This window comes from Mustelus asterias, chromosome 14 (assembly GCF_964213995.1).
Source record: "Mustelus asterias chromosome 14, sMusAst1.hap1.1, whole genome shotgun sequence".
NCBI classification, from domain to species: Eukaryota; Metazoa; Chordata; class Chondrichthyes; order Carcharhiniformes; family Triakidae; genus Mustelus; species Mustelus asterias.
Window position 1 is genome coordinate 98273487 of NC_135814.1, and position 25254 is coordinate 98298740.

At 46.2% G+C, this 25254-nt stretch overlaps 1 protein-coding gene across 2 annotated transcripts in view; it reads right to left on the minus strand.

Moving 5' to 3' along the window:
- Positions 1-2525: 2525 nt before the first annotated feature.
- plekhm3 (pleckstrin homology domain containing, family M, member 3) overlaps positions 2526-25254 on the minus strand; it is a 150607-nt gene continuing 127878 nt past the window's right edge. For both annotated transcript variants that reach the window (XM_078228930.1, XM_078228929.1), the window contains 2 exons: positions 13904-14061; positions 2526-5081 (listed from right to left, as the gene is read on the minus strand). In XM_078228930.1, coding sequence (XP_078085056.1) covers positions 4907-5081; positions 13904-14061 — 333 coding nt within the window. In that variant the 3' untranslated portion in view covers positions 2526-4906. The remainder of the gene's footprint in view (positions 5082-13903; positions 14062-25254) is intronic.

Here is a 25254-nt window from a genome sequence, read left to right on the forward strand (position 1 = left end):
TGTAAAAGATCCCATGGCACTGTTCTGAAGAGGAGCACCCCCAGGTTTGTTAAAAAATATTCTTTCACAGGATGTGGCTGTCGCTGGCTGGGCCAGCATTTATTGCCCATGTCCTAATTGCCCTCGAGAAGGTAGTGGTGAGCTGCCTTTGTGATCCGCTGCAGCCCATGTGGTGTAGGTACACGCACAGGAGGGCGTTCCCGGATTGTGAACCAGTGACAGTAAAGGATTGGCGATATGTCTCCAAGTCAGGATGGTGAGTGACTTGGAGAGGAATTTTCAGGTGGTGGTGTTTGCATGCATCTGCTGCCCTTGTCCTTCTGGATGGTAGTTGTCACGTGTTTGGAAGGTACTGTTTTAGGAACCTTGGTGAATTGCTGCAATGCATCTTGTAGATGGTACACACTGCTGCCTCTGAGCGTCGGTGGTGGAGGGAGTGGATGTTTGTGGATGGGGTGCCAATCAAGTGAGGCTGCTTTGTCATGGATAGTGTCGAGCTTCTTGAGTGTTGTTGGAGTTGTACCCATCCAGGCAAGTGGAGAGTATTCTATTACACTCCTGACTTGTGCCTTGTAGATGGTGGACAGGCTTTGGGGAGTCAGGAGGTGAGTTACTCTCCACAGAATTGTCAACCTCTTGTAGCCACAGTATTTATATTCCAGTTTAGTTTCTGGTTGAAGGCAACCACCACCTGGCCACACCACCAAGGTGTTGGTAATGGGGATTCAGCAATGACAATGCCACTGACTGTCAAGGGGACAATGTTAGATTCTCTCTTTGGAGATGCTCATTATATGGCACTTGCATGGAGTGAATCTAGCTTGCCACTCACCAGGCCAAACTCGAATGTGGTTCAGGTCTTGCTGTATATGTTCAGGGATAACCACACAACGCCAGGGACCCAGGTTCAATTCAGCATCTGAGTCAGTATGGATGGTGCTGAACATTTTGCGATCATCAGTGAACATCCCCACTTCTGACCTTAGGGGGGGCACGGTGGCTCAGTGGTTAGCAGTGCTGCCTCACAGCGCCAGGGACTCGGGTTCGATTCCCGGCTCGAGTCACTGTCTGTGTGGAGTCTGCACGGAGTCTGCACCTTCTCCCTGTGTCTGCGTGGGTTTCCTCCGGGTGCTCCGATTTCCTCCCCCAGCCCGAAAGATGTGCTGGTTAGGTGCATTGGCTATGCTAAATTCTCCCTCAGTGTACCCCAACAGTGGGAGTGTGGTGACTAGCGGATTTTCACAGTAACTTCATTGCAGTGTTAATGTAAGCCTACTTGTAGTAAATAAATAACCTTTTTAAACTTCATGATGCAAGGAAGATCATTGATGAAACAGTCTAAGATGGTTGGGCCTAGGACACTATTCTGAGGAACTTCAGCAGTGATGTCCTGAGACTGAGAGGATTGGCGTCTGACCACCACAACCATCTTTTTCTGTAATCCATGTGACTCCAACCAGTGGAGACTTTTTACCCAGATTCCATCGACGTCAAATTTTCCTGGGGTCCTTGATGCCACACTGGGTCAAACGCTGCCTTGATGTCACTGTCTCCTCACTTCCTGGTGAGTATCTAGCGCTCAACCAGCTTTGAAGTAAAGATTACCAGGTGAGTAGCACGATGTAACACGACACGGACTAGATGCAGCTGACTTATGTGGAATGTGTGAGGGCAGCAGAGGAGATACACGGCAGTCCACCTTCCAGGAAGGAGATGATGTGAGTGAATGAACAAGTGCACTAATTGGCCGCCATGTTTCCTACATTACAACAGTGACAACATTTAAAACTAAAGTACTTCATTGGCTGTAGAATGACATGGGGCGGCACAGTGGTTAGCACTGCTGCCTCACAGCGCCAGGGACCCAGGTTCAATTCCCGGCTTGGGGTCACTGTCTGTGCAGAGTCTGCACGTTCTCCCCGTGTCTGCGTGGGATTCCTCCGAGTGCTCCGGTTTCCTCCCACTGAAAGATGTGCAGGTTAGATGCATTGGTCATGCTAAATTGTCCCTCCATTTATTATTCATTATTTATGACTAACAAACGGAGGGAGAATTATTAGTATTGTATTTATATAATAATATAAATGTAATAATTCGTGTAGCCGAACAGGCGCCGGAGTGTGGTGACTAGGGGATTTTCACAGTAACTTCATCACGGTGTTGATGTGAGCCTACTTGCGACACTAATAAATAAACTTTAAACTATATGGGCTGTTCTGGGATTGTGAAATACACTGCATTCCAGGTCACAGCAACCACCTCATCCACCCTGGTTCTTTATCAATTATCCTAAATTTGTCTCCCCTGATTACTGACCCTCCCGCCACTGGCGACAGTTTCTGCTGCATTGGGAGATAGGTAAAAATGATCTTTCCTCTCTGGGAAACCTGCCCTATTTTGGGGCCCCTCAACCTCACTGTGGCAGAGATAGCACAGGTGAGGGGTCAACTCTGGGATCTTTCTGGCTTTGTGTGGCTCACTGCTTGGGTCATTGCAAAACAACCAACAACATGCAAAATACTGGTGCAATAGAATTAAATACCTTTATTTTCAGATCAGCTTTATTGGCTCCAACTGTACAAAAATTAATCTCAGAATAATTGCTCCTGTTAAGAGGTATATACATAAATATATTATATTATAAAAGCAGCAGATCCCAAGTTGGGAGCTTTACCATTGCAGCAGATATTAGATGAAAGACAGTTATTCACGTGTGTCTAGTGTATTTTCTCTACATCTACGGTCGACACCTTGGTGCGGAACTGTTGATTGGAGGTGCAACCTTCTCACTCCAGGGACAAGACAGATTGCGAGTCACGGCATCACAATTTCTTTTCAAGTGACAGAAGAAGTCGCGGGTCTGAAGCAGAGGGACAGCAGACGAGGGGATGATGCTCCCCTAGCAGGCTTCAGTGGAGACGCACTGCACCGTGATGTAGCGTACCGAAATGGAACAGAAAAGTTACATTTCCACTGGTTCCATCAATCACTTCCGCAGTTCACTGGTTAAGAAGCAATGCCGCTTACTTCCCTCTTCCAAAATATGACAGCAGTTCCCCCGATACATGGCACCACATCATTTACACATACATGTTAGTGCGAGTGTTTGCGGATTAAATCCGATACATGCTGTGGCCTGCTGCTGCTGTTTCAGTGTGAGATCTGCACACCCTCTCCCACTCAGCTCACTACCGTACTCGGAAGCCTCACTTAAAAAGGGCATCGATCATGGGTGACGCTCTAACCCGAGTGGTTTCGTAACCCAAACAGAATTTGTATGTGTGCCGGTTGGTGGGTCTGCACCCTCATCACGACAGGTGCGGATCGCGCTGACTGAACCCGATCCCCGACTTGCAGTAACCGTTCCGCCCTAAACCTGCTTGAAAAAATGAATCCTTCTAAACCTGTTCACTGTGTGCCGAACACAACTCGACTTTGAGCGCGACTAACTTTTCAAACTGATATCTTTCGGTGGGACTTCAACGTGCAAAAAAACGAGAGAGAGAAAATAAAATGCAAGTGCAGAAAATGAGTGAGGAAAACACATCTTTCCCATGACCGAAAAATCCCGCAAAATCCCACTCTTCCCCGGAAAGATCTTTCGCCAGCTCCTGACTGTGGACCAACTCTCATTCCGGGTGTAATCCCAGTTTTACCTGGGCATACAGGACCAACAATGCACTGTTGGACACTGTGCACCTTCAATAATGCCGACTGTGTGAATCTAAACTCCACCCACGGGCTCCAGGTGATGGTCAACCTTTGTAACTACACACATTTTATTAATAGATTAAAAAAATAATAATACTTTATGCTAATTCATCTGCCTTATTAAAAGAAACCAGAGCGAGATTTTACACCAATTCCTGGTCAGGCCTTTTGGGGCCTAAACCCTTTTTTACTTTGCCTTTCAAACTTCCTTCCCATTGCTCACGTTAACCCTTTTAATCATCCCTCTGCACCGACCTCCCTCTTTTTTATCCCGAGATGTTGTCAGGTTTGGAAGAATGGCATCCAAATTTGGCGGTGATGCCACTGTGCGGGAGAGGGGAAGAATGGGGAAGGGGGAGAAACATATTGTGGAATAAAACAAGTGAACAAAAAAATAAAGCAGCTCTTTAAATTTACGGAGCGTCTGATCTCTTCAAAGAGCAGAAAGGAAAACCATTGCTACAATATCTTTTCCGCAACAATGATCAGTAAGTGATAGACGTTGGACGCTGGCCTGATGCTTTTCAGAAAAATTGCCAAGATAGAAAAAAAATTAGCCCAACACTGGGGAGTTTGAATGCATGTTTCTTCTGCCCTGGGGTAAGGGGTGAAGCTTGTGTTAAGGGTAGGGATGCAGGCAACGGGGAATGGAATATTTTACCTCTCTGCGGCACTCAAGTGCGCCCACATCAAATACTTCCAGGATCAGTCTGGTAAAAATGAGATGCAATGTACTGTCTGCTCCAGCCCAAGAGTGCATCGTAGCCCCAAGCTCAGAACACCACCGCGGCAAAGTGACCGCACCGCTTTGCACACCAGCACAGAATGAGGGTGCTCATTTGGTGCCAGGTTAAGGGGGGATTATGTGCATCCACTGGAAACCCAATCCACCCTCATTTCATTCTTCAACTGTGTGTGAGGAGACGTTGGAAACAAGGCAGCACACTCAGAGCGGGTATATTTATGATATTGCATGTTATGTGACAGCTGCGGGGGTGGGGGATCTCTCGCACTTCATGCTCCATTCTTTGTGACACCCCGTCCCACTGCACTCCAGCTTACGTTCATCACCAAAATATCCCCTTTCAATCCATCGTGTTCCTGTGCACAGGGATCAAAGAGCATCCAACTTTATAACTCCGTCCATGAGAGATTAGTTGGAGGATTCTACGCTGGGCTAAACCTGACCTGAACATCAGCTGTTTGGACAGGAGAATTCAAAGGCATTGCAAAGCTCGAAGTTGTCGTCCAAGTCCAATTTGCGCCAGAAAGACCGTGGCTTCTTCTGCAGCTCCCTGTGCACGCACCGCGGGCAGGGGACGCTCCTCGACTTGCACTCCACGTGGAACACAGCCCCGCAAATCTCACACCTACAGAGAAAGAATAAAGCCCGTGTACATTACCAAATTGGGATGCAGAGAGAACAAGCTTTTATTTCGATCATGCCCTTCACAATCATGCCCAAGTTGCTTTTAAAGTAAAAGTAAAGTTTATTTATTAGTCACAAGTAAGGCTTACATTGACACTGCAATGAAGTTACTGTGAAATCCCCCTCGTTGCCACACTCCAGCGCCTGTTCGGGTCAATGCAGCTAACCAGTGCATTTTCTTTACAGCCAGTGACATGCTTATCGAAGGGTTGTCACTGTTGTAATGTAATGTATATCACCAGGAGCTTTTAATAATCTTATCAGTCATGGTCTGTGTGGAGTCTGCACGTTCTCCCCGTGTCTGCGTGGGTTTCCTCCGGGTGCTCTGGTTTCCTCCCACAGTCCGAAAGATGTGCTGGTTAGGTGCAATGGCCATGCTAAATTATCCCTCAGGCAGTGTATCCGAACAGGCGCTGGAGTGTGGCCACTCAGGAAGAAATTAGCATGGCCAATACATCTAACCAGCACATCTTTCAGACTGTGGGAGGAAATCCACGCAGACACAGGGAGAACGTCCAGACTCCGCACAGACAGTGACCCAAGCCGGGAAATGAACCCGGGTCCCTGGCGCTGTGAGGCAGCAGTGCTAACCACTGTGCCGCTTAGTCTACTGTCACGACTTATAAAATGTGAACAGATACGCTATCAAGCTCTAATACCACTGGGGTAGTGGTTAGGAAGAATTAACATACTTTAATATCAGAACAAGAATTGCAATGGACATGAAAATGAGGAGAGGTATTTTTGGTGGCTAGCTTTGCGTCAAAATTGCGTCAAAAAGGTGTGCAGACATGGTGTGAGCAGAGGAATGCTGGGACATTCCCACAGTCGAACAGCCCACTGCTACTTACTGCCTAGTTCCACATGTGAAGGCTGCACACTTCTGAAGAGCCTGTGCAACTGGAGTCATGAACAGGAAACAGCAAGAGCTTCCCATGATTGGTAATCCACTTTGTCTCCTGCACCAATTATTCGTGCGTGGAAATAACAAAACAGTTTTATAATTTCTTCAAATCTGGCCCATTCATGAAAACCTAACAAGCCTGAGGAACGAGACCCGCTGACTACCTTCACAATCTGGTCAGTCCTGTGCAAATAAAAGCATCCAATGCTTTAGGTTAATCATTACTCATCAATTGCAAAACAATCTCTGCTGCCTTATAATCTTGTGCATCGGTGATTGAAAACTTAACCCACTGACCGTATATTTGTTGCAACACGTTCTGTCAGCACAGGGGCCCAGGCGTTCGTGTCGGCCCATTTTCAGGCTCAAAATGTTTGGCCCATTTGGAGTGTGACACTAGGAGTTAAAGGTACAAGGAAGTGTGCAAAGTGAGAGGCAAAGGCTGGGGTGGCCCAAGAACTCCTTACTAAGCCTGCAGTTGAGATCCTCCTGGCTCACAAGCAGCTCACGGCCAAGTTATTTCTTTAAACTTACGCTGGGCCTCTTCTGGCCAGTAGAAGGCTGCTTTAACACCAAGTGGGACTTACAGTCATCATACTGCAGAACCAACGCTGCTGTTGAGTTGTGGGTTTTAAATCTAGATTAAGCCTGCGGCTGCCTGCATCGAGTGAGCCTCAGCCCATATCAAGGTCGCTGGAGATAAGATTTCCTGGGATGGGAAAATAAGTGAATGCAGCCTCATCTTCACCCCTCGCATGACAGTCATTCTCGCCCGCATGATAGGGGTTAAAATCAAGGCCCAGGTGTTCTGACAGAGGCAACAGGGATGGTGAGGGAGAGAAAGACCAAGACCACAGTGCCAATTGGAATCAGGGATTAGACGGTACCACAGCACCAGTGGGACAGAACTCGACACTGCACAAGCTCAAAAGCTAAAACTTGTTTTAGAATTAGAACCTTACCCCCCTTGGTCCCCAGCTTGGATTGCATTGTCCACTCGAGAATGAACAAGACTCTACATTGGAAAATTTATCATAGATCAGAAGGCGAGATTAGATCATGGATTGCAGAGTAAGAATTTGGGGATTAGGCCAAGTTAAAGACACTCAAATTCTTTATCATAGTGAGCAAGACACAGAGTCCCCAAACCGAGGACCCCAACTGGTTCCACATGGAAAGGCGATGGCCTAGTGGTATTGTCTCTAGACTATTAATCCAGAAACTCAGCTAATGTTCTGGGGACCCGGGTTCGAATCCCGTCACGGCAGATGGTGGAATTTGAATTCAATAAAAAAAATCCTGAATTAAAGATCTACTGATGACCATGAAACCATTGTCGATTGTCGGAAAAACCCATCTGGTTTCTTCCTTTAGGGAAGGAAATCTGCCGTCCTTACCCGATCTGGCCTACATGTGACTCCAGAGCCACAGCAATGTGGTTGACTCTCAACTGCCCTCCAAGGGCAACTAGGGATGGGCAATATATGCTGGCCAGCCAACCAAGCCCATGCCCCACGAATGAATTTTTAAAAAATCTGGCATTCAATGCTCCATTCCAGAAAGTTGTGTGTTCCATTCCCACTCCAGAGAATTGGGCCCATAATCCAGTCTGATACTCAGTGAAGTACTGAGTTAAACACTGAACCAAGATCCCATCGGCTCTCTCAGAAAGCTGTAAAGATTGCATGATGCTATTCAAGGAAGAGGAGGGCAGTTCTCCCAGTGTCTTGCTCTCTTAACCAACATCTGAAGTAGGTTTACTGGGTTACTGTTTGCTGAGCATAAATCGATTGCCACATTTCTTACATGATTGCACTTTGGAAGTACTCCATTGGCTGCAAAGTACTTTGATTTGATTTATTATTGTCACATGTATTAGTATACAGTGAAAAGTATTGTTTCTTGTGCGCCATACAGACAAAGCATACCATTCATAGAGATGGAAAGGAAAGAATGTAGTGTTACAGTCTTAGCTAGGGTGTAGAGAAAGATCAACTTAACGTGTGATCGGTCCATTCAAAAGTCTGATGGCCACAGGGAAGAAGCTGTTCTTGAGTCGGTTGGTACGTGACCTCTGACTTTTGTGTCTTTTTCCCGATGGAAGAAGTTGGAAGAGACGATGTCAGGGGTGCACGGGGTCCTTGATTATGCTGGCTGCTTTGCCGAGACAGCTGAAGTGTAGACAGAGTCAATGGATGGGAGGCTGGTTTGCGGGATGGACTGGGCTTCATTTACGATGTGGAGATGCCGGCGTTGGACTGGGGTAAACACAGTAAGGAGTCTAACAACACCAGGTTAAAGTCCAACATGACGAAGGAGCAGCGCTCCGAAATCTAGTGGCGTTTGCTACCAAATAAACCTGTTGGACTTTAATCTGGTGTTGTTAGACTCTTTACTTCATTTACGACCCTTTGTAGTTTCTTGTGGTCTTGGGCAGAGCAGGAGCCATACCAAGCTGTGATACAACCCGAAAGAATGCTTTCTATGGTGCATCTATAAAAGTTGGTGAGCGTAATAGCTGACATGCCAAATTTCCTTAATCTTCTGAGAAAATATAGGCGATGGTGGACTTTCTTAACTATAGTATCAGCATGGGGGGAACCAGGACAGGTTATTGGTGATCTGGACACCTAAAAACTTGAAACTCTTGACCATTTCTATTTCATCCCCATTGATGTAGACAGGGGCATTTTCCTGAAGTCGATGGCAATCTCCTTTGTTTTGTTGATATTGAGGGAGTAATTATTGTCACCGTGCCAGTTCACTAGGTTATCTCATTCCTGTACTCTGTCTCATCATTGTCTGAGATCCGACCCACTATGGTGGTGTCATCAGCAAACTTGAAAATCGAATTGGTGGGGAATTTGGCCACACAGTCATAGGTGCAAATTTGCAATGTCCTGAGGTTATGAAAGGTGCTATATAAACACAAGTCCTTCTTTTTCGTTCTGATATTATGAACAATAAGATCACTTGTCCCCACCATCCCCAATGCAGAGCTCCCCAAGGCAGGCTCTAAGTCAGTGGTGGGCAATCTGCGTGCGACCCATCAGGGTTCTGAGTGCAACCCATGACACATTTTGTTGACCGCTGCCCACACGCAAAGTTGCCACATTCCCTGGTTTCCGTCCACATAGATTTTTTTCCTAACAGTATGACTAAAGTGATGAGCAAGGGCAAGTGAATTGAGGTGCGTACTAATTGCTCACAATGTTGACTGAGAGAGCCATGCACTCTCTCTCTCTGTCCAATCGAAGAGTAAATATTTTTTGTTTTTAGCATTTGAAGTTTGATGGGGTGGCATTGTGGTTAGCACTGCTGCCTCACAGCGCCAAGGACCTGGGTTCGATTTCCAGCTTGGGTCGCTGTTTGTGTGGAGTCTGCATGTTCTCCCCGTGTCTGCGTGGGTTTCCTCCGGATGCTCCGGTCTCCTCCCACAGTCTGAAAGACGTGCTAGTAGGTGCACTGGCCATGCTAAATTCTCCCTCAGTGTACCTGAACAGGCCCCGGAGTGTGGCGACTAGGGGATTTTCACAGTAACTTCATTGCAGTGTTAACGTAAGCCTACTTGTGACACTAATAAATAAACTGATGACAGTTCTATTAATATATGGAGGATTAAGCATTTTGTATACCTTGTTATGAAATATTTGGAGTGTATTAAATGTATTTAATCTTATTCATGGGGTCACGGTGAGTGAACAAACCCGATTTCAATCTTGTGGCCCTGAGATGAAGGAGGGCCACTCATGTGGCCCGCTCACCAGCCTCGGTTGCTCGTCGCTGGTCTAAGTTGAAGTCATGATGTGGAGATGCCGGCGTTGGACTGGGGTAAACACAGTAAGAAGTTTAACAACACCAGGTTAAAGTCCAACAGGTTTATTTGGTAGCAAAAGCCACACAAGCTTTCGAAGCTCTAAGCCCCTTCTTCAGGTGAGTGGGAATTCTGTTCACAAACAGAGCTTATAAAGACACAGACTCAACTTACATGAATAATGGTTGGAATAATGCTTGATTAGTTGTAAGTATTCGCATTCCAACCATTATTCATGTAAATTGAGTCTGTGTCTTTATAAGCTCTGTTTGTGAACAGAATTCCCACTCACCTGAAGAAGGGGCTTAGAGCTTCGAAAGCTTGTGTGGCTTTTGCTACCAAATAAACCTGTTGGACTTTAACCTGGTGTTGTTAAACTTCTTACTAAGTTGAAGTGTCATCCCTTTGGTTACAGAGTGAAGGGGCCAGGTGCACTGGCACAGCACACCTGTGCTAAGGCTAGGGTGTGGTCCGCCCAGACAGCTGGGCCTTGCTTCAAAGAAAATGGGATGCTTCTGATGGGGCCATTGATACATCTACCCGGCTGCACTCAGCTGTCTCGGCCTTGTCTGTAGTCTTTATGATTTTCAAAAGCGTTATTATTGGCCTCTGCACAACTTGAATGCTAGATGAATTGCAGTTTCTTTGAAGGGAAATGAAACAGAGAAAGACTATAGAAAAAAAAATACATGCCTGGCCCAGACTGTTTAAACAAACGTTAGGTAACATGGTCTAGCTGGTGAGCTACAAGAAGTTTGTCTTGTGCTAATACCAACAATTCACAACAGATACGAACAAGCTTTGCAAAATAACCAAAGTCAACTGCTTTTATACATGCCTCTCATGTTATTTTAAAAGCATCCACCTCACTAAGAGTGGTAATAACTTATTTTTCCTGTCCTACTATCTCTAGTCCCCATCAAGCCCCCTTAATCTCCCCACTTCCCGCCGTGACTTTAGGCCTTCTCTGAACCCAATTCTATAAGAAATTCTTGACATCTTTTCCTTTTGTCCTCTGTAAAGTGCCCAAGGGAGTTTTTCTGCATGGAGGTTTGGTATGTGTAACTTATGGCTCCGTGGTAGCTCTCTCACCTCTAAATCAGAAGATCCTGGGCTCAAGTCCCACTCTGGGGACTCGGGCACATATCTAGGCTGACACTGGGGTGCAGTTCTGAGGGAGTGCTGCAATGTTGGAGGTGCTTTTATGATGAGATATTAAACCAAGGCCCTGTCAGCCCACGTTAGGTGGATGTAAAAGTTTCTGAAGAGCAGGAGAATTGGGCCTGGGCGGGATTGTGGTTGGTGCGCCTGAATGGGCCGAATGGACTCCTTCTGCATTGTAGGAATTCTATGATTCTATTAGCAGGGTAAACGTGGGGTTATGGGAATAGGACCTGGGTGGGATTATGGTCAGTACAGACTCAATGGGCCAAATGGCCTCCTTCTGCACTGTAGGGATTCTATGATTCATTATGGGTGGGATTTTCCTCCCTCTCCACGGTGTGATTCATGGTGGCAAGATTGATTGATTGATTATTGTCACATGTATTGGGATACAGTGAAAAGTATTGTTTCTTGAAAGTTACGCAGACAAAACATACCATTCATCGAGTAAATAGGGGAGGAGAGAGTGCAGAATGTAGTGTTACGGTCATAGCTAGGGAGTGGAGAAAGATCAGCTTAATATGTGATAGGACCATTCAAAAGTCTGATGGCAGCAGGGAGAAGCTGGTATTGAGTCGGTTGATACGACTCAGACTTCTATATCTTTTTCCCCGACAGAAGAAGGTGGCAGAGAGAATGTCCGGGGTGCGTGGGGTCCTTAATTATGCTGGCTGCTTTTCCGAGGCAGCGGGAAGTGTAGACAGAGTGAATGGATGGGAGGCTGGTTTGTATGATGGATTGGGCTATGTTCACAACCCTTTGTAGTTTCTTGCGGTCTTGGTCAGAGCAGGAGCCAGACCAAGCTGTGACACAACCAGAAAGAATGCTTTCTATGGTGCATCTGTAAAAGTTAGTGAGAGTCGTAGCAGACATGCCAAATTTCCTTAGCCTCTTGAGAAAGTAGAGGCTTTGGTGGGCTTTCTTAACTATAACGCTGGTGTGGAGGGACCAGGACAGGTTGTTGGTGATCTGAACAGAATGCTCGCTTGTGGCGGGATCTCATGGTCCCGTTGTTATCAACAGGGTCTCCTGTTGGAATGCACCACTCGCCATGGGGCAATCCACGGCAGGGGTGCGGCGTCAGCAAGACCGTAAGATCCTGCCGGCCTAAGGGGAGGCAAAGCTTTGGTGTGAATAAATGCAAGTTGTTGCTTCTTACTGGGATCACCCATATCAACATTGACTGAGGGTCAGTGCATGCTACATGCCATGATTGTAAGTATATATCAAACAGCACACAGTGCACCGAACCAGAGCCATTAGGCAAAGTCAAGATGAGCATTTCCAACTGCTTCCATGTTGAAACAAGTCTCTTTGTTTGCTGCAAGCATAACCCATAATAGCTACTGCATTCTGAAACGCAGGGCCAGTGAGGAACAGTGTGCTTGCAAAGTGAGTCATACAGACAAGGACCGCTCATGGACAGGGCTCCAAAATTGACTTGCCTAGACACGAAATTCATGAGAAACTCAACAAGGTTCGGTACAGCTGAAAGGAACTCACTGTTTAGATTGAAACCATTTTTCAAACATAGCCCTCGGATCACATATCAGCAGGACAAGAGCTTATCCAACATCTTTACCTCAGTGACCAGAGCTTTGGCTAATCAATGAGGTTACAGCAACTGGAACAGGCAACATTTTAATTTTTCACTCTAAGAGAGGGGTTGGGAAGACATAAAAGGACTCACTGTGTATCATAGAATCCCTACAGCGCAGAAGGGGGCCATTTGGCCCATCGAGTCTGTACCGACGACATCCCACCCAGGCCCTCCCCTAACCTCACACATTTACCCTGCTAATCCCATGGCCAATTAACCTGACCCGCACATCTTTCGGACTGTGGGAGAAAACCGGAGCATCCGGAGGAAACCCACACAGACACGGGGAGAACGTGCAGACTCCACACAGACAGTTGACCTGAGGCCAGAATTGAGCCTGGGTCCCTGGTGCTGTGAGGTCACTGTGCCACCGAATTGAGCCAGGAGTCGAGCCTGGAATCTTCGGATCTGTAGTTAGACACGTTATCCATTGCGCTACTGGCCCACTAGACATAATAGTCTAGTAATAGACATAAGCACACATACGAATATCTTTGGAACTCATGAGGTTATAATATAGACTTCTTATTCAACATCATAAGCCAACTTTGTCATAATATGCCATGCCTCACATTACCAAGCTCAAAGGGCTTAAAAAAATGAGTAAGCCCCAGCTTTGAAATCACTCTTTTTCATGACATTACTCATATTTTTCCCTTTTTAATTACTGTTAATTAGCCCCAAGGCCGACTTGCATTGTTGAAGGAAAGCTCTAGGTTGAAAATGACAGAAATTAATTCATGACCAGGGCACTCTTACCCCTAAAGAGATCACAAGCTTATACTACTATACATTGGTGTTGGACTTGACTGAGCCCAAGTTTTCATCAACGTACGGGAGCAATGAGCATGTCTACTCGTGCGACACAGTGTTTAGCACTGCTGTCTCACAGCACCAGGGACCCGGGTTCAATTCCAGCCTTGGGTGACTGTCTGTGTCGAGCTTGTCTGTGCGGATTTCTTCCAGGTGCTCCGGTTTCTTCCTGCAGGTTAGGTGGATTGGCCATGCTAAATTGCCCCTAAATGTCCAAAGGGATTAGCAGGTGGGAATATGGGAATAGGGTCTGGATGGGATTGTTGTTGGTGCAGTTTCAATAGGCCGAATGGCCTCTTCTGCACTGTAGGGATTTTATGATTCTGTGAATGTACAATGTCTGGACATTTTCCTTTTGTCTCCAAGGACAGTCCCTGCACATGAACATATGCAGTTTCCAGCAAGTGTACCGAGCTACAAGGACCCTATAGTCTGCCCACTGATCAAAGCAGACACTGACAAACTAACCTTTTGGTAGCAGTTCCTTCAAAGGGATAAATCATTTGGCCATTGTTGCAGATCTCACAGATGAAGCCTTTCTGGCTGCACAGGCTGCAGCTGTACACATGGCTACTGGCAAACTTGTTAATCTTCATGAGGAATGGAGCGAGCTTGCCTTCGAAGACCTGGAAAGGAAAAGGGGAGAGATTAAAAAGAAATGTGAAGTCCGAGACAGGACTTCAGAATGTCTCTGCGGCTAAAAGCTTCTATGCATTTGTTATCTCCAGACTCAACGATTCCAATGGTCTCCTGCGCTCCTTTCCTACTTCCCCCCTCTGTAAATAATGACTCATCCTACCTCGCACCATACCCCTTCCATCCATCACCCCGGTGTGCGCTGACCAACACTGGTTCCCGGTCCATCAAAGCTCAAATTCTCATTCTTGTGTTTGCAACCCTCTCCTTTCCCTACCTCAGCCCTACAACCCTCTGACATGGGGCAGTACGGTGGCACAATGGTTAACACTGCTGCCTCACAGCACCAGGGACCCGGGTGCGATTCTGGCCTCGAGTGACTGTCGGTGTGGAGTTTGCACGTTCTCCCCGTGTTTGCATGGGTTTCCTCCACGTGCTCCAGTTTCCTCCCACAGTCCGAAAGATGGGCAAGTTAGATGGAGTGGTTGTGCTAAATTGCCCTTTAGTGTCAGGGAGATTAGCAGGGTAAATACATGGGGTTATGGGATATGGCCTGGGTGGGAATGTTGTCAATACAGACTTGACGGGCTGAATGGCACTGTAGGATTCTATGATGGATTCTATTTTGGTGCTCAGGCAAGCCTTGCCTCTTGCACAACCCCGATTTTAACCATCCCGTCATTAGTAGACGTGCCTTCAGTTGTCCTTGGCCCCAAACTCAGGAATTCTTTCCCTGAAATTTTCCACCCATCAAGACGTTCCTTCAATGACGACGTTTTGAATGTGTGGCTTGCTTTGACAACACTCCCATGAAGCACCTGGGGACGTTTCACTATTTTAAAGGCACTCTGTCAAGGTTAGTTGTTGCTTCAATTACATTTTCTTTTTTAAAGAACAATTATTTTCTCCCCTCCTCTGCTTTTCCTCATTACTCATTTGAATAAAGATCCATTGGCCACAGCTGTCTCCTCATGGCTCTTTCAGTGGTCATTATTCGCCCCACTTGCCTGGATGGGTGCAGCTCCAACAACACTCAAGAAGCTTGACACCATCCAGGACAAAGCAGCCCCGCTTGATTGGCACCACATCCACAAACATCCACTTCCTCCACCACCTCAGTAGCAGCAGTGTGTACTATCTACAAGATGCAGTGCAGCAATTCACCAAAGATCCTTAGACAGCACCTTCCAAACCCATGACCACTTCCATCTAGAAGGACAGCAGATGGGAACACCACCATCTGCAAGTCCCCCTCCAAGTCACTCACCATCCTGACTTGGAAATATATCGCCGTTCCTTCGCACTCGCTGAGTCAAAATCCTGGAATTCCCTCCATAGCGACATTGTGGGTCAACCCACAGCACGTGGACTGCAGCGATTCAAGAAGGCAGCTCACCATCACCTTCTGAAGGGGCAACTAGGGATGGGCAATAAATGCTGGCCTAGCCAGCGATGCCCACATCCCGTAAATGAATAATAAAAAAGGATGTTAATGCTTTGGAAGCAGTTCAGAGAAGATTATGAATAACAGCTGGTTGGGCCTTATGAGGAAAGGCTGGACAGGCTTGGTTTGTGTCCACTGGAGTTTAAATGAGTGAAAGGTGACTTGATTGAAACACACAAGACCCTGAGGGGTCGAAATCAAATGGATGTTTTCTCTTGTGGGAGAATCTAGGATTGTTGGGGGGGAGTCACTATTTAAAAATAACTAGTCACCCTTATCAGAGATGAGGAGAATTTTTTTCTCTCAGAGGGTTGAGAGTCAAAGAACAAAGAAAATTACAGCACAGGAACAGGCTCTTCTGCCCTCCAAGCTTGCACCAACCATGCTGCCCAACTGAACTAAAACCCCCTACCCTTCCGGGGACTGTATCCCTCTATTCCCATCCTATTCATGTATTTGTCAAGACGCCCCTTAAAAGTCACTACCGTATCTGCTTCCACTACCTCCCCCGGCAACGAGTTCCAGGCACCCACTACTCTCTGTGTAAAAAATCTGCCTCGTACATCTCCTTTAAACCTTGCCCCTCGCACCTTAAACCTGTGCCCCCGAGCAATTGACTCTTCCACCCTGGGAAAAAGCTTTTGACTATCCACTCTGTCCATGCCTCTCATAATCTGGTAGACTTCTATCAGATCGCTCCTCAACCTCCGTCGTTCCAGTGAGAACAAACCAAGTTTCTCCAACCTCTCCTCAGAGTTAATGCCCTCCATACCAGGCAACATCCTGGTAAATCTTTTCTGTACCCTCTCCAAAGTCTCCACATCCTTCTGGTATTGTGGTGACCAGAATTGAACACTATATTCCAGGTGCGGCCTAACTAAGGTTCTATTAAGCTGCAACGTGACTTGCCAATTTTTAAACTCAATTCCCCGGCCGATGAAGGCAAGCATGCCATATGCCTTCTTGACTACCTTCTCCAACTACATTGCCACTTTCAGTGACCTGTGTGCCTGTACACCCAGATCCCTTTGCCTATCAATACTCTTAAGGATTCTGCCATTTACTGTATATTTCCTTCCTGTATTAGACCATCCAAAATGCATTACCTCACATTTGTCTGGATTAAACTCCATCTGCTATCTCTCCGCCCAAGTCTCCAACTGATCTATATCCTGCTGTATCCTCTGATGGTCCTCATTGCTATCTGCAAATCCACCAACCTTTGTGTTGTCCGCAAACTTACTAATCAATCCAGTTACATTTTCCTCCAAATCATTTATATATATATTATATATATATTGTCTTTGGAACTCTTTTCCCCAAAAGGCTGGGGAAGCAGAATATTTGAAGGCAGAGGTAGTTAGATTCTTGATAAGCAAGGGAATGAAGAGTTATCAGGGATAAGCAGGAATGTGGAATTTACATTGCAATCAGAGCAGCCATGATTGCATTGAATGGTGGAGCAGGTTTGAGGGACAGAGTGGGCTGTTCCTAATTCGTATGGCCATTTGGATGGTGTTTTTTGAAGCAGCCACCTTAACCTATCCTGTCACCTCCAAAGGTTTGTGCAGGAATGCCAGGTCTTCCTCTTCCTGCCATCCCTTTAACGTTTTACTATTTTGTCTCTCCATGGTCTCTTCCTCGCAAATCCTAGGATCCCTACAGTGCAGAAGGAGGCCATTCGGCCCATTGAGTCTGCACCGACCACAATCCCACCCAGGCCCTATCCCCGTAACCCCACATATTTACTTTGCTAATCCCCCTGACAGTTGGGTCAATTTAGCACGGCCAATCAACCTAATCCATACACCTTTGGACTGTGGGAGGAAACTGGAGCACCCGGAGGAAACCCACGCAGACACGGGGAGAACATGCAGACTCTGCACAGTCACCCGAGGCCGGAATCGAACCCGGGTCCCTGGCGTTGTGAAGCAGCAGTGCTAACCACTGTGCCACCATTCCGCCCCAATCTCTCACTTCACACTCCTCTGAGTTAAACTGCATTTGCCAGTGTGCAATTCAAAGACTGTCCATGTCCTCCTGAAATCTACTCCATTTACTGCATTTCCAAGTTTAATGTCATCGGCAAACATTGAAACAATGCCCTGTATACGCGTGTCCAGGCCATGAATATATCAAAAAGGACAATAGTCCTAATACTTACCCCTCTGTGGGATACCAAGGTTTTTCAGAATGGAGAGAAATATACAATCTCTCTGCTTTCCACCTCCTACTCACTTTCACATTCATGGGGTCACTACCCCTTAACCTTGCGCTTTCATTTTAATAACAAAGCATATTATGTGGCACTTAAATTTCATATAGCCAACTTACTATAAAAATGATAATTGGACAAACGCAGGAGTTTTTAAAATTCATTCGTGGGACATGGACGTCGCCGGCTGGGTCAGTATTTGTTGCCCATCCCCAGTTGCCCTTGAATTGAGTGGCTTGATTGGCCACTTCAGAGGGCAGTTGAGAGTCAACCACATTGCTGTGGCTCTGGAGTCACATGTAGGCCAGACCAGGTAAGGATGGCAGATTTCCTTCCCGAAAGGGACATTAGTGAACCAGATGGGTTTTTCCGACAATCGACAATGGTTTCATGGTCATCGGTAGATTCTTAATTCCAGATTTTCTTATTGGATTCATCTGCCGTGGTGGAATTCAAACACGAGCCCCCAGAACGTTAGCTGAGTTTCTGGATTTATAGTCTGGTGATAATACCACAAGTAACTGATGTTAAGAGATATTTAGGAAATAATAGAATCGCTTCAGGTGGAATCAAAATATTCTTTCCACAATATATTTCTATCAGGGCCTCTTAGCTTTTGAATAAACAGTCTAAATCGTTAATGGTGCGATAGTTGTATCTGAGTGATGCGAAACCTTTTCTCACTGTGGGGAGGTGGATTTGAGACCAGGGAGAGATCGGCCATGATCTGATTGAATGGCGGAGCAGGCTCGAAGGGCTGAATCTGCTCCTAGTTCCTATGCTCCTACGTTCCAATGCACATAGCTCCGCTGTCAATTAACTGATGCAAAACCATAGATATGAGGTGTTTAACATCCTGCACCCACCCTGTTTACCTGCTAATAATTTAATGAGATACAATTTCAAAAGCAAACAGGATAAAGCTTCCACAGCTCAGGAAATTTCTAAGTTGTCCTGTGGCCAATTTGCCTACAGATCTCAACTGTGAAGTGGAGCAAATCAATTCAACTTGCATCGCCACTCTGCTTCAGCTTTGTACACTGCCTTCTCCTCTGACTCCTACAAAAGCTCAATTTTTAAAGTCACAAGGGGTCAGCCTTGGTAGCGATCCTGCCATTGGGTCAAGTCTCAGGTCCCAGTCCCACTCTAGAGACTTAAACACATCGCACGAACAAACGAACTAGCAGCAGAAGTGGGCCATTCAGCCCCTCTCGCCTGCTTGGCCATTCAATAAGTTAATGGCATGTTATTCCTTCAAAGAACTCCAATAAGTTGGTCAAACATGATTTCCACTTCAGAAAACCCCATGCTGACACCACCCGATTCACTCGAGGTTTTTAAGTGCCTAGCTATAATCTCCTTGATGGTTGATTCTAGCATCTTCCCTATGATAGACGTCCACCTAACTAGCCTAGAATTTCCTGTTTTCTGCCTCCTTCCCTTTTTGAATAGAGGGGTCACTTTGCTACTTTCCAATCTGATGGAACCTTTCCAGAATCTAGTCAATTTTGGAAAATTAACACCAATGCATCTACCCATTAGCCACCTCTTTTAAGACTCTCAGGTGACGTCTATCAGGGCACTGCAGTACAGTACTGAGAGGGTGCTGCACTGTCATAGTTGTCATCTCTCTGCTGTGACTTTAAAGCGAGACCCTGTTGCTGACAAGAATGCAAAAGACCCCTGGCACTAATTCATAAAATCATAGAATCCCTACAATACAGAAGGAGACCATTCAGCCCATCGAGTCTGCACCAACCTCAATCCCACCCAGGCCCTATCCCTGTAACCCCAGATATTTACCCTGATAACCCCCTTCACACTAAGGTCAAGGGTGGCACAGTGGTTAGCACAGCTGCCTCACAGCGCCAGGAACCCGGGTTCAATTCTGGCTTCGAGTCACTGTCTGTGTGGAGTTTGCGCATTCTCCTCGTGTCTGCGTGGGGTTTCCTCCGGGTGCTCTGGTTTCCTCCCACAGTCCAAAGATGCTTGGGTTAGGTGGATTGGCCATGGTAAATTGACCCTAGTGTCAGGGGGATTAGTAGGGTAAATATGTGGTGTTACGGGAATAGGGTCTAGGTGGGATTGTGGTCAGTGCAGGCTTGATGGGCCAAATGGCGTCTTTCTGCACAGTAGGGATTCTATGATTCTATAATTTAGAGGTGAGTAGGGTTGTGCTATCTGATTTATTGGCCAATATTTATCTCTCAATTATCATTATCAGAAAAAAACAGATTATTTTGTCACTATTTCTTTGCTGTTGATGGGACCTCACTGTGTGCAAATTGGCTGCTGCATTTCTTACACGGCAACAGTAACTACTCTTCAAAAGTGCTTGTTTAGCTGTAAGGTGCTCTGGAATGTCCTCAGGCTGTCTTTCCCCTTCTCTGGTGGATAAAATTCCAACTCGCAGCTATTAAGAGAAAGTTTGTCCCACTCCTAAAGGAGAACAGATCACCTTGTAAGTTCATACTCCAAAATGACAGGGGTAAAGTTTATACAACCATTATAATGCACATGCTGGGTTCGCGACCCCTGCCAATGCTTGATGAATCCACTGGTACAGATTGCTTTGCTGAGTGACGGAGTATAACAATGAGAAAAGTGCTGAAACAGAACAGAGCAAGTCTTACCCTAAACTTTCCCAGAATATTTGCATTACTGTGCATACAGCATGCAGCTTTTCCATGCCTTTGCCAACAAAGAGATTCCACACGAAAAAAAAGACGAACTGACATTTATTTTGCACCTTTACAGTCAATGAACAACTTTTGAAATGTGGTCACTGTTGTAATGTAGGCAATTGCACACAGCAAGATCTCACAAAATAGCAATGTGATGAGGACTAGTTTTAGTGATATTTATTGAGAAATAAATATTGGCCAGGACACAGGGGAAAACTCCCTGTCTTTCTTCGAATAGGGGTGGAGGATAATCTGTGAGGACAGACATAAGACCATAAGATATAGGAGCAGAATTAGGCCATTCAGCCCATCAAGTTTGCTCCGCCATTCGATAAGTTTCTCAATCTCATTCTCCCGCCTTTTCCCCGTAACCTTTAATCCTCTTACCAATCAAGAACCTATCCCATCTCTGTCTTAAATACACTCAATGACCTGGCCTCCACAGCCCTCTGTGGCAATGAATTCCATATACTCACCATCCTCTGGCTGAAGAAATTCCTCCTCATCTCGGTTCTAAAGGGTCGACCCTTTACTCTGAAGCTGTGCCCTCAGATCCTAGTAGCTCCTACTAATGGAAACATCCTCCCCATGTCCACTTCAGGGGGCGGCATAGTGGCAGTGGTTAGCACTGCTGCCTCTCAGCGCCAGGACCTGGGTTCGATTCCCGCCTTGGGTCACTGTCTGTCTGCACATTCTCCCCGTGTCTGCGTGGGTTTCCCCCAGGTGCTCCGTGTTCCTCCCACAGTCCAAATGACGTGCTGGTTAGGTGCACTGGCTATGCTAAATTCTCCCTCAGTGTACCCGAACAGGTGCCGGAGTGCGGCGACTAGGGGATTTTCACAGCAACTTCATTGCAGTGTTAATGTAAGCCTACTTGTGATCAATAAATAAACTTTAAACTTTTTAACTGTATTCAGGCCTTTCAGTATTCCGTAAGTTTCAATGAGATCCCACCCCCCCCCCCATCATCATTCTAAACTTCATTGAGTACAATCCCAGAGTCCTCAAACGACTGACAGAGCCATAATTTAACATCGCTTCTGAAACACAACACAGCACGCTCTCGGTACTGCATTGCAGTGTCAGCCGAGAGTTCGTGCTCAAGTTTCTGGATGGAGTGAGACTTGAATCCTTAACATTCAGACTTGGGGGCGAGAGCGCTACCCACTGAGCCACTGGCCAACAGCAGGGGAACCGCAGTTTTGTATGAGGCAGAGAGAAAATCGTGCGGGAGGGGAAAAAGAAAAGGGAGCTTCAACATGAAGCGGAAAGTTATGGACCGGTCAACTGCTTGACTGTTAGTGGCACTGTGAAGGTGAGACTCCATTTGTAAAAGGCAACACACTGGCCAGACTCCCAGTTCCATTAATTATTGTAAAAACTAACAGTCTGCTTGTCCCCTCAAGTGATTAATCACAAATTCAGTAAATTAATGAGGAAAAAAGTAGACTCCTGCCTCTCGTCGCTTTTTATTAATTGGTTAGCAGCATAGTTGAATCCTGATGAAAGTGCAATGGGCGAGCCAAGAACTGTTACGCTTGAGCAAGGATCCCCATAAACTGCATTTATGTAAAATAAAAACAGACGATTTGCAAAATGTTGTAACAAGGTCTATTTGAATAAATAATTAGAGAGAACCAGGGTAGCCTCAGGTTCAGTCCCCGGGCTCTACTGGGGATGTGCCAAGGACACAACAGTTGGCCGTTCTGTGCCAGGATTACCAAAGAGAAATAAAATCAGTCAGGGATTGTGCTCCAGATTGATTTAAAGAGGGGAACCCTGATGGGACAGCACGAGCGGACAGGATTGGGATTATCTCTGGCGCCTCTCGGAGCTGAATAAACCCACCTCGGTAACCGGAGTTTTAACATTTCCTACTCTTGCCTCCGCAACCATTTTAATTTTGACCCTAGCCAGCCTGGGATGTTTGACGATGCTGAAGGCACTATACAAATGCAAGCTGCTGTTGGCGGATGGCTTGCTGCCACTTACCGTCAAGGTTCAAACACGATTCATGGGGACATGGAGGAAGATAGCAAAAGTCTGCCTGCCCGAAAAGCCAAAACTTAACAGATTAGAAAGGCCTTCGGGGAAAGGGGCGATCGCTTGTGTACAGAACAATTTTTTTTTATAGGCAGTACGGTGGCACAGTGGTGAGCACTGCTGCTTCACAGCGCCAGGGAACCTGGTTCGGTTCCCGGCTTGGATCACTGCCTATGCGGAGTCTGCACGTTCTCCCCGTGTCTACATGGGTTTCCTCTGGGTGCTCCGCTTTCCTCCCAGTTTGAAAGACGGGCTGGTTAGATGCATTGGCCGTGCTAAATTCCCCCTTAGTGTGCCCGAACAGGCACCAGAGTGCGGCAACTAGGGGATTTTCACAGCAACTTCATTGCAGTGTCAATGTAAGCCTACTTGTGACACTAATAAATAAACTTTAAACTATACATAGTACCTATTAGAGAACCAAGGTATTTTTCAGCTAGGTACCCAAAGATAGGTGGATAGATACCATTGTCTCTCCAAGTCAACATTGAGAGGAATGAGGGAGGATCCTCAGAGGTGCACGGAGGCTACTCCTTTGAAAAGGGAACAAAAAGACTCAAATTATGTATAAAGCTTCTTTTATACTGCATGAAACCCATTGCCCGATAGTTGCACCCTCCACTGATGCATTGTGCAGTTCAGTTTTTTAAAAATCAGGTCTACCAGCACGAGCCTTAGCAAATCCAGGCAAGTTTACTTACCAGTGGCAGTCAGCTGCACGAGATCCATTGTCAGCGACTAACAGCACCAGTACTGGTCAGTGTAAAACTAGCTGGAGACTTTGGTCTCCTGTGCAGCCCTGTTTCCCTTTGTTCCACTGCTGGTGGCCCTGTCACCAGCAGGCTAGGCCCCATGTCTTGCAATTCCCTCCTTAAAACTCTCCGCCTCTCTCTTTCAAAATGCCCCTTGAAACCGGCCCTTAACCAGGCTTTTTCTTTTCTGTTCACCTGTCCCAACATCTGTTTGTGTCGCCACATCAACTATTGACTGATAACACTCCCGTTATCAGTCTTGGGATGCTTCACGACCTGAGCGGCACTACATAAATGTAAGTTGTTGTTGTCAAGGGCCCGTTTGAAATTTGGTCAAGGGACACACCTAATTAGAATGTCCTGTCCATTTCGGACAGGAACTTCACTTGCTCGGCTGCTGGAATGGCCGTGCTCTAGACTAGATTCAGATGTGATTAAGTAAAGATGATGGTGTTGAACCAAACTGCTGGGACAAAAAGTAATCTTCAGTCCCGAACACCTTAGGTTAAACTTAAAATTCTAGTAATGCACGGTGGCACAGTGGTTAGCACTGCTGCCTCACAGCGCCAGGGACCCGGGTTCGATTCCCGGCTTGGGTCACTGTCTGTGTGCGTTCTCCTCGTGTCTGCGTGGGTTTCCTCCGGGTGCTCCGGTTTCCTCCCACACTCCAAAAGAGGTGCTGGTTAGGTGCATTGGCCATGCTAAATTCTTCCTCAGTGTACCCGAACAGGCGTCGGAGTGTGGCAACTAGGGGATTTTCACAGTAACTTCATTGCAGTGTTAACGTAAGCCTACTTGTGACACTAATACAATAATGAACTTTAGGAGAATGATTTTTAGCTCCTTGTTAAGGCAAGAGAGTCTAATTCAAAGTCAATAAAAATATTTCCTTTCCAAAGGAAGAGAGGATCAACTTTAAACCACCATAAACTTTGCCGAGCATACTTGGATCCGGGAGAATGAACGGGACACAAAATATTACCGATCAGAGAAGCAGGGTACCAGAATAATTTGTTTATAAATACATTTAAAAAGGGGACTTGGGCAACTGTGGAGATAATGAGCAATTTTCCTGGAAAGTTCAGTATTAGAAGCTTCTCTGTTAATACCTGCCAATAGCAGTTTGCTGTACTCTGGTGTTTATGCTCCACACCAACCTGAAGCTTAACGGAGAACATGCCACTGTCTACATCAACGGGGACAAAGTAGAAAGTAGTAGAAAGAGTTGAGAGCTTCAACTTTTTATGTGTCCAGATCACTGGCAACCTGTCCTGACCCTATAGTTAAGAAAGTCACCAACGCCTCTACTTTTGCAGAACACGAAGGAAATTTGGCATGTCAGCTACGACTCTCACCAACATTTACAGATGCACCATAGAAAGCATTCACCATAGAAAGTATCACAGCTTGGTATGGCTCCTGCTCTGCCCAAGACCGCAAGGAACTACAAAAGGTCGTGAATGTAGCCCAATCCATCACGCAAACCAGCCTTCCATCCATTGACTCTGTCTCCACTTCCTGCTGCCTCGGCAAAGCAGCCGGCATAATTAACGACCTCACGCACCCCAGACATTCTCTCTCCCACCTTCTTCCGTCGGGAAAAAGATACAAAAGTCTGAGGTCATGTAACAACCGACTCAAGAACAGCTTCTTCCCTGCTGCTGTCAGACTTTTGAATGGACCGACCTTGCATTAAGTTGATCTTTCTCTACAACCTAGCTATGACTGTAACACTACATTCTGCACTCTCTCGTTTCCTTCTCTATGAACAGTATGCTTTGTCTGTATAGTGCGCAAGAAACAATACTTTTCACTGTATGTTAATACGTGACAATAATAAATCAAATCAAATCAAAATCCTGTTCCTCAACTAACCTTATCAGCATAACCTTCTTTCCTATGTCTCCTCATTCATTTATCTACCTTTCCCTGAATTGGCATCCACGTTATTCAGATCAACTACTCCTTGTGATGGCAAGTTCACTTTCTCATTACTGTACCCTTATGGGCAAAGAAGTTTCTTCTGAATTCCCTATGGGATTTAT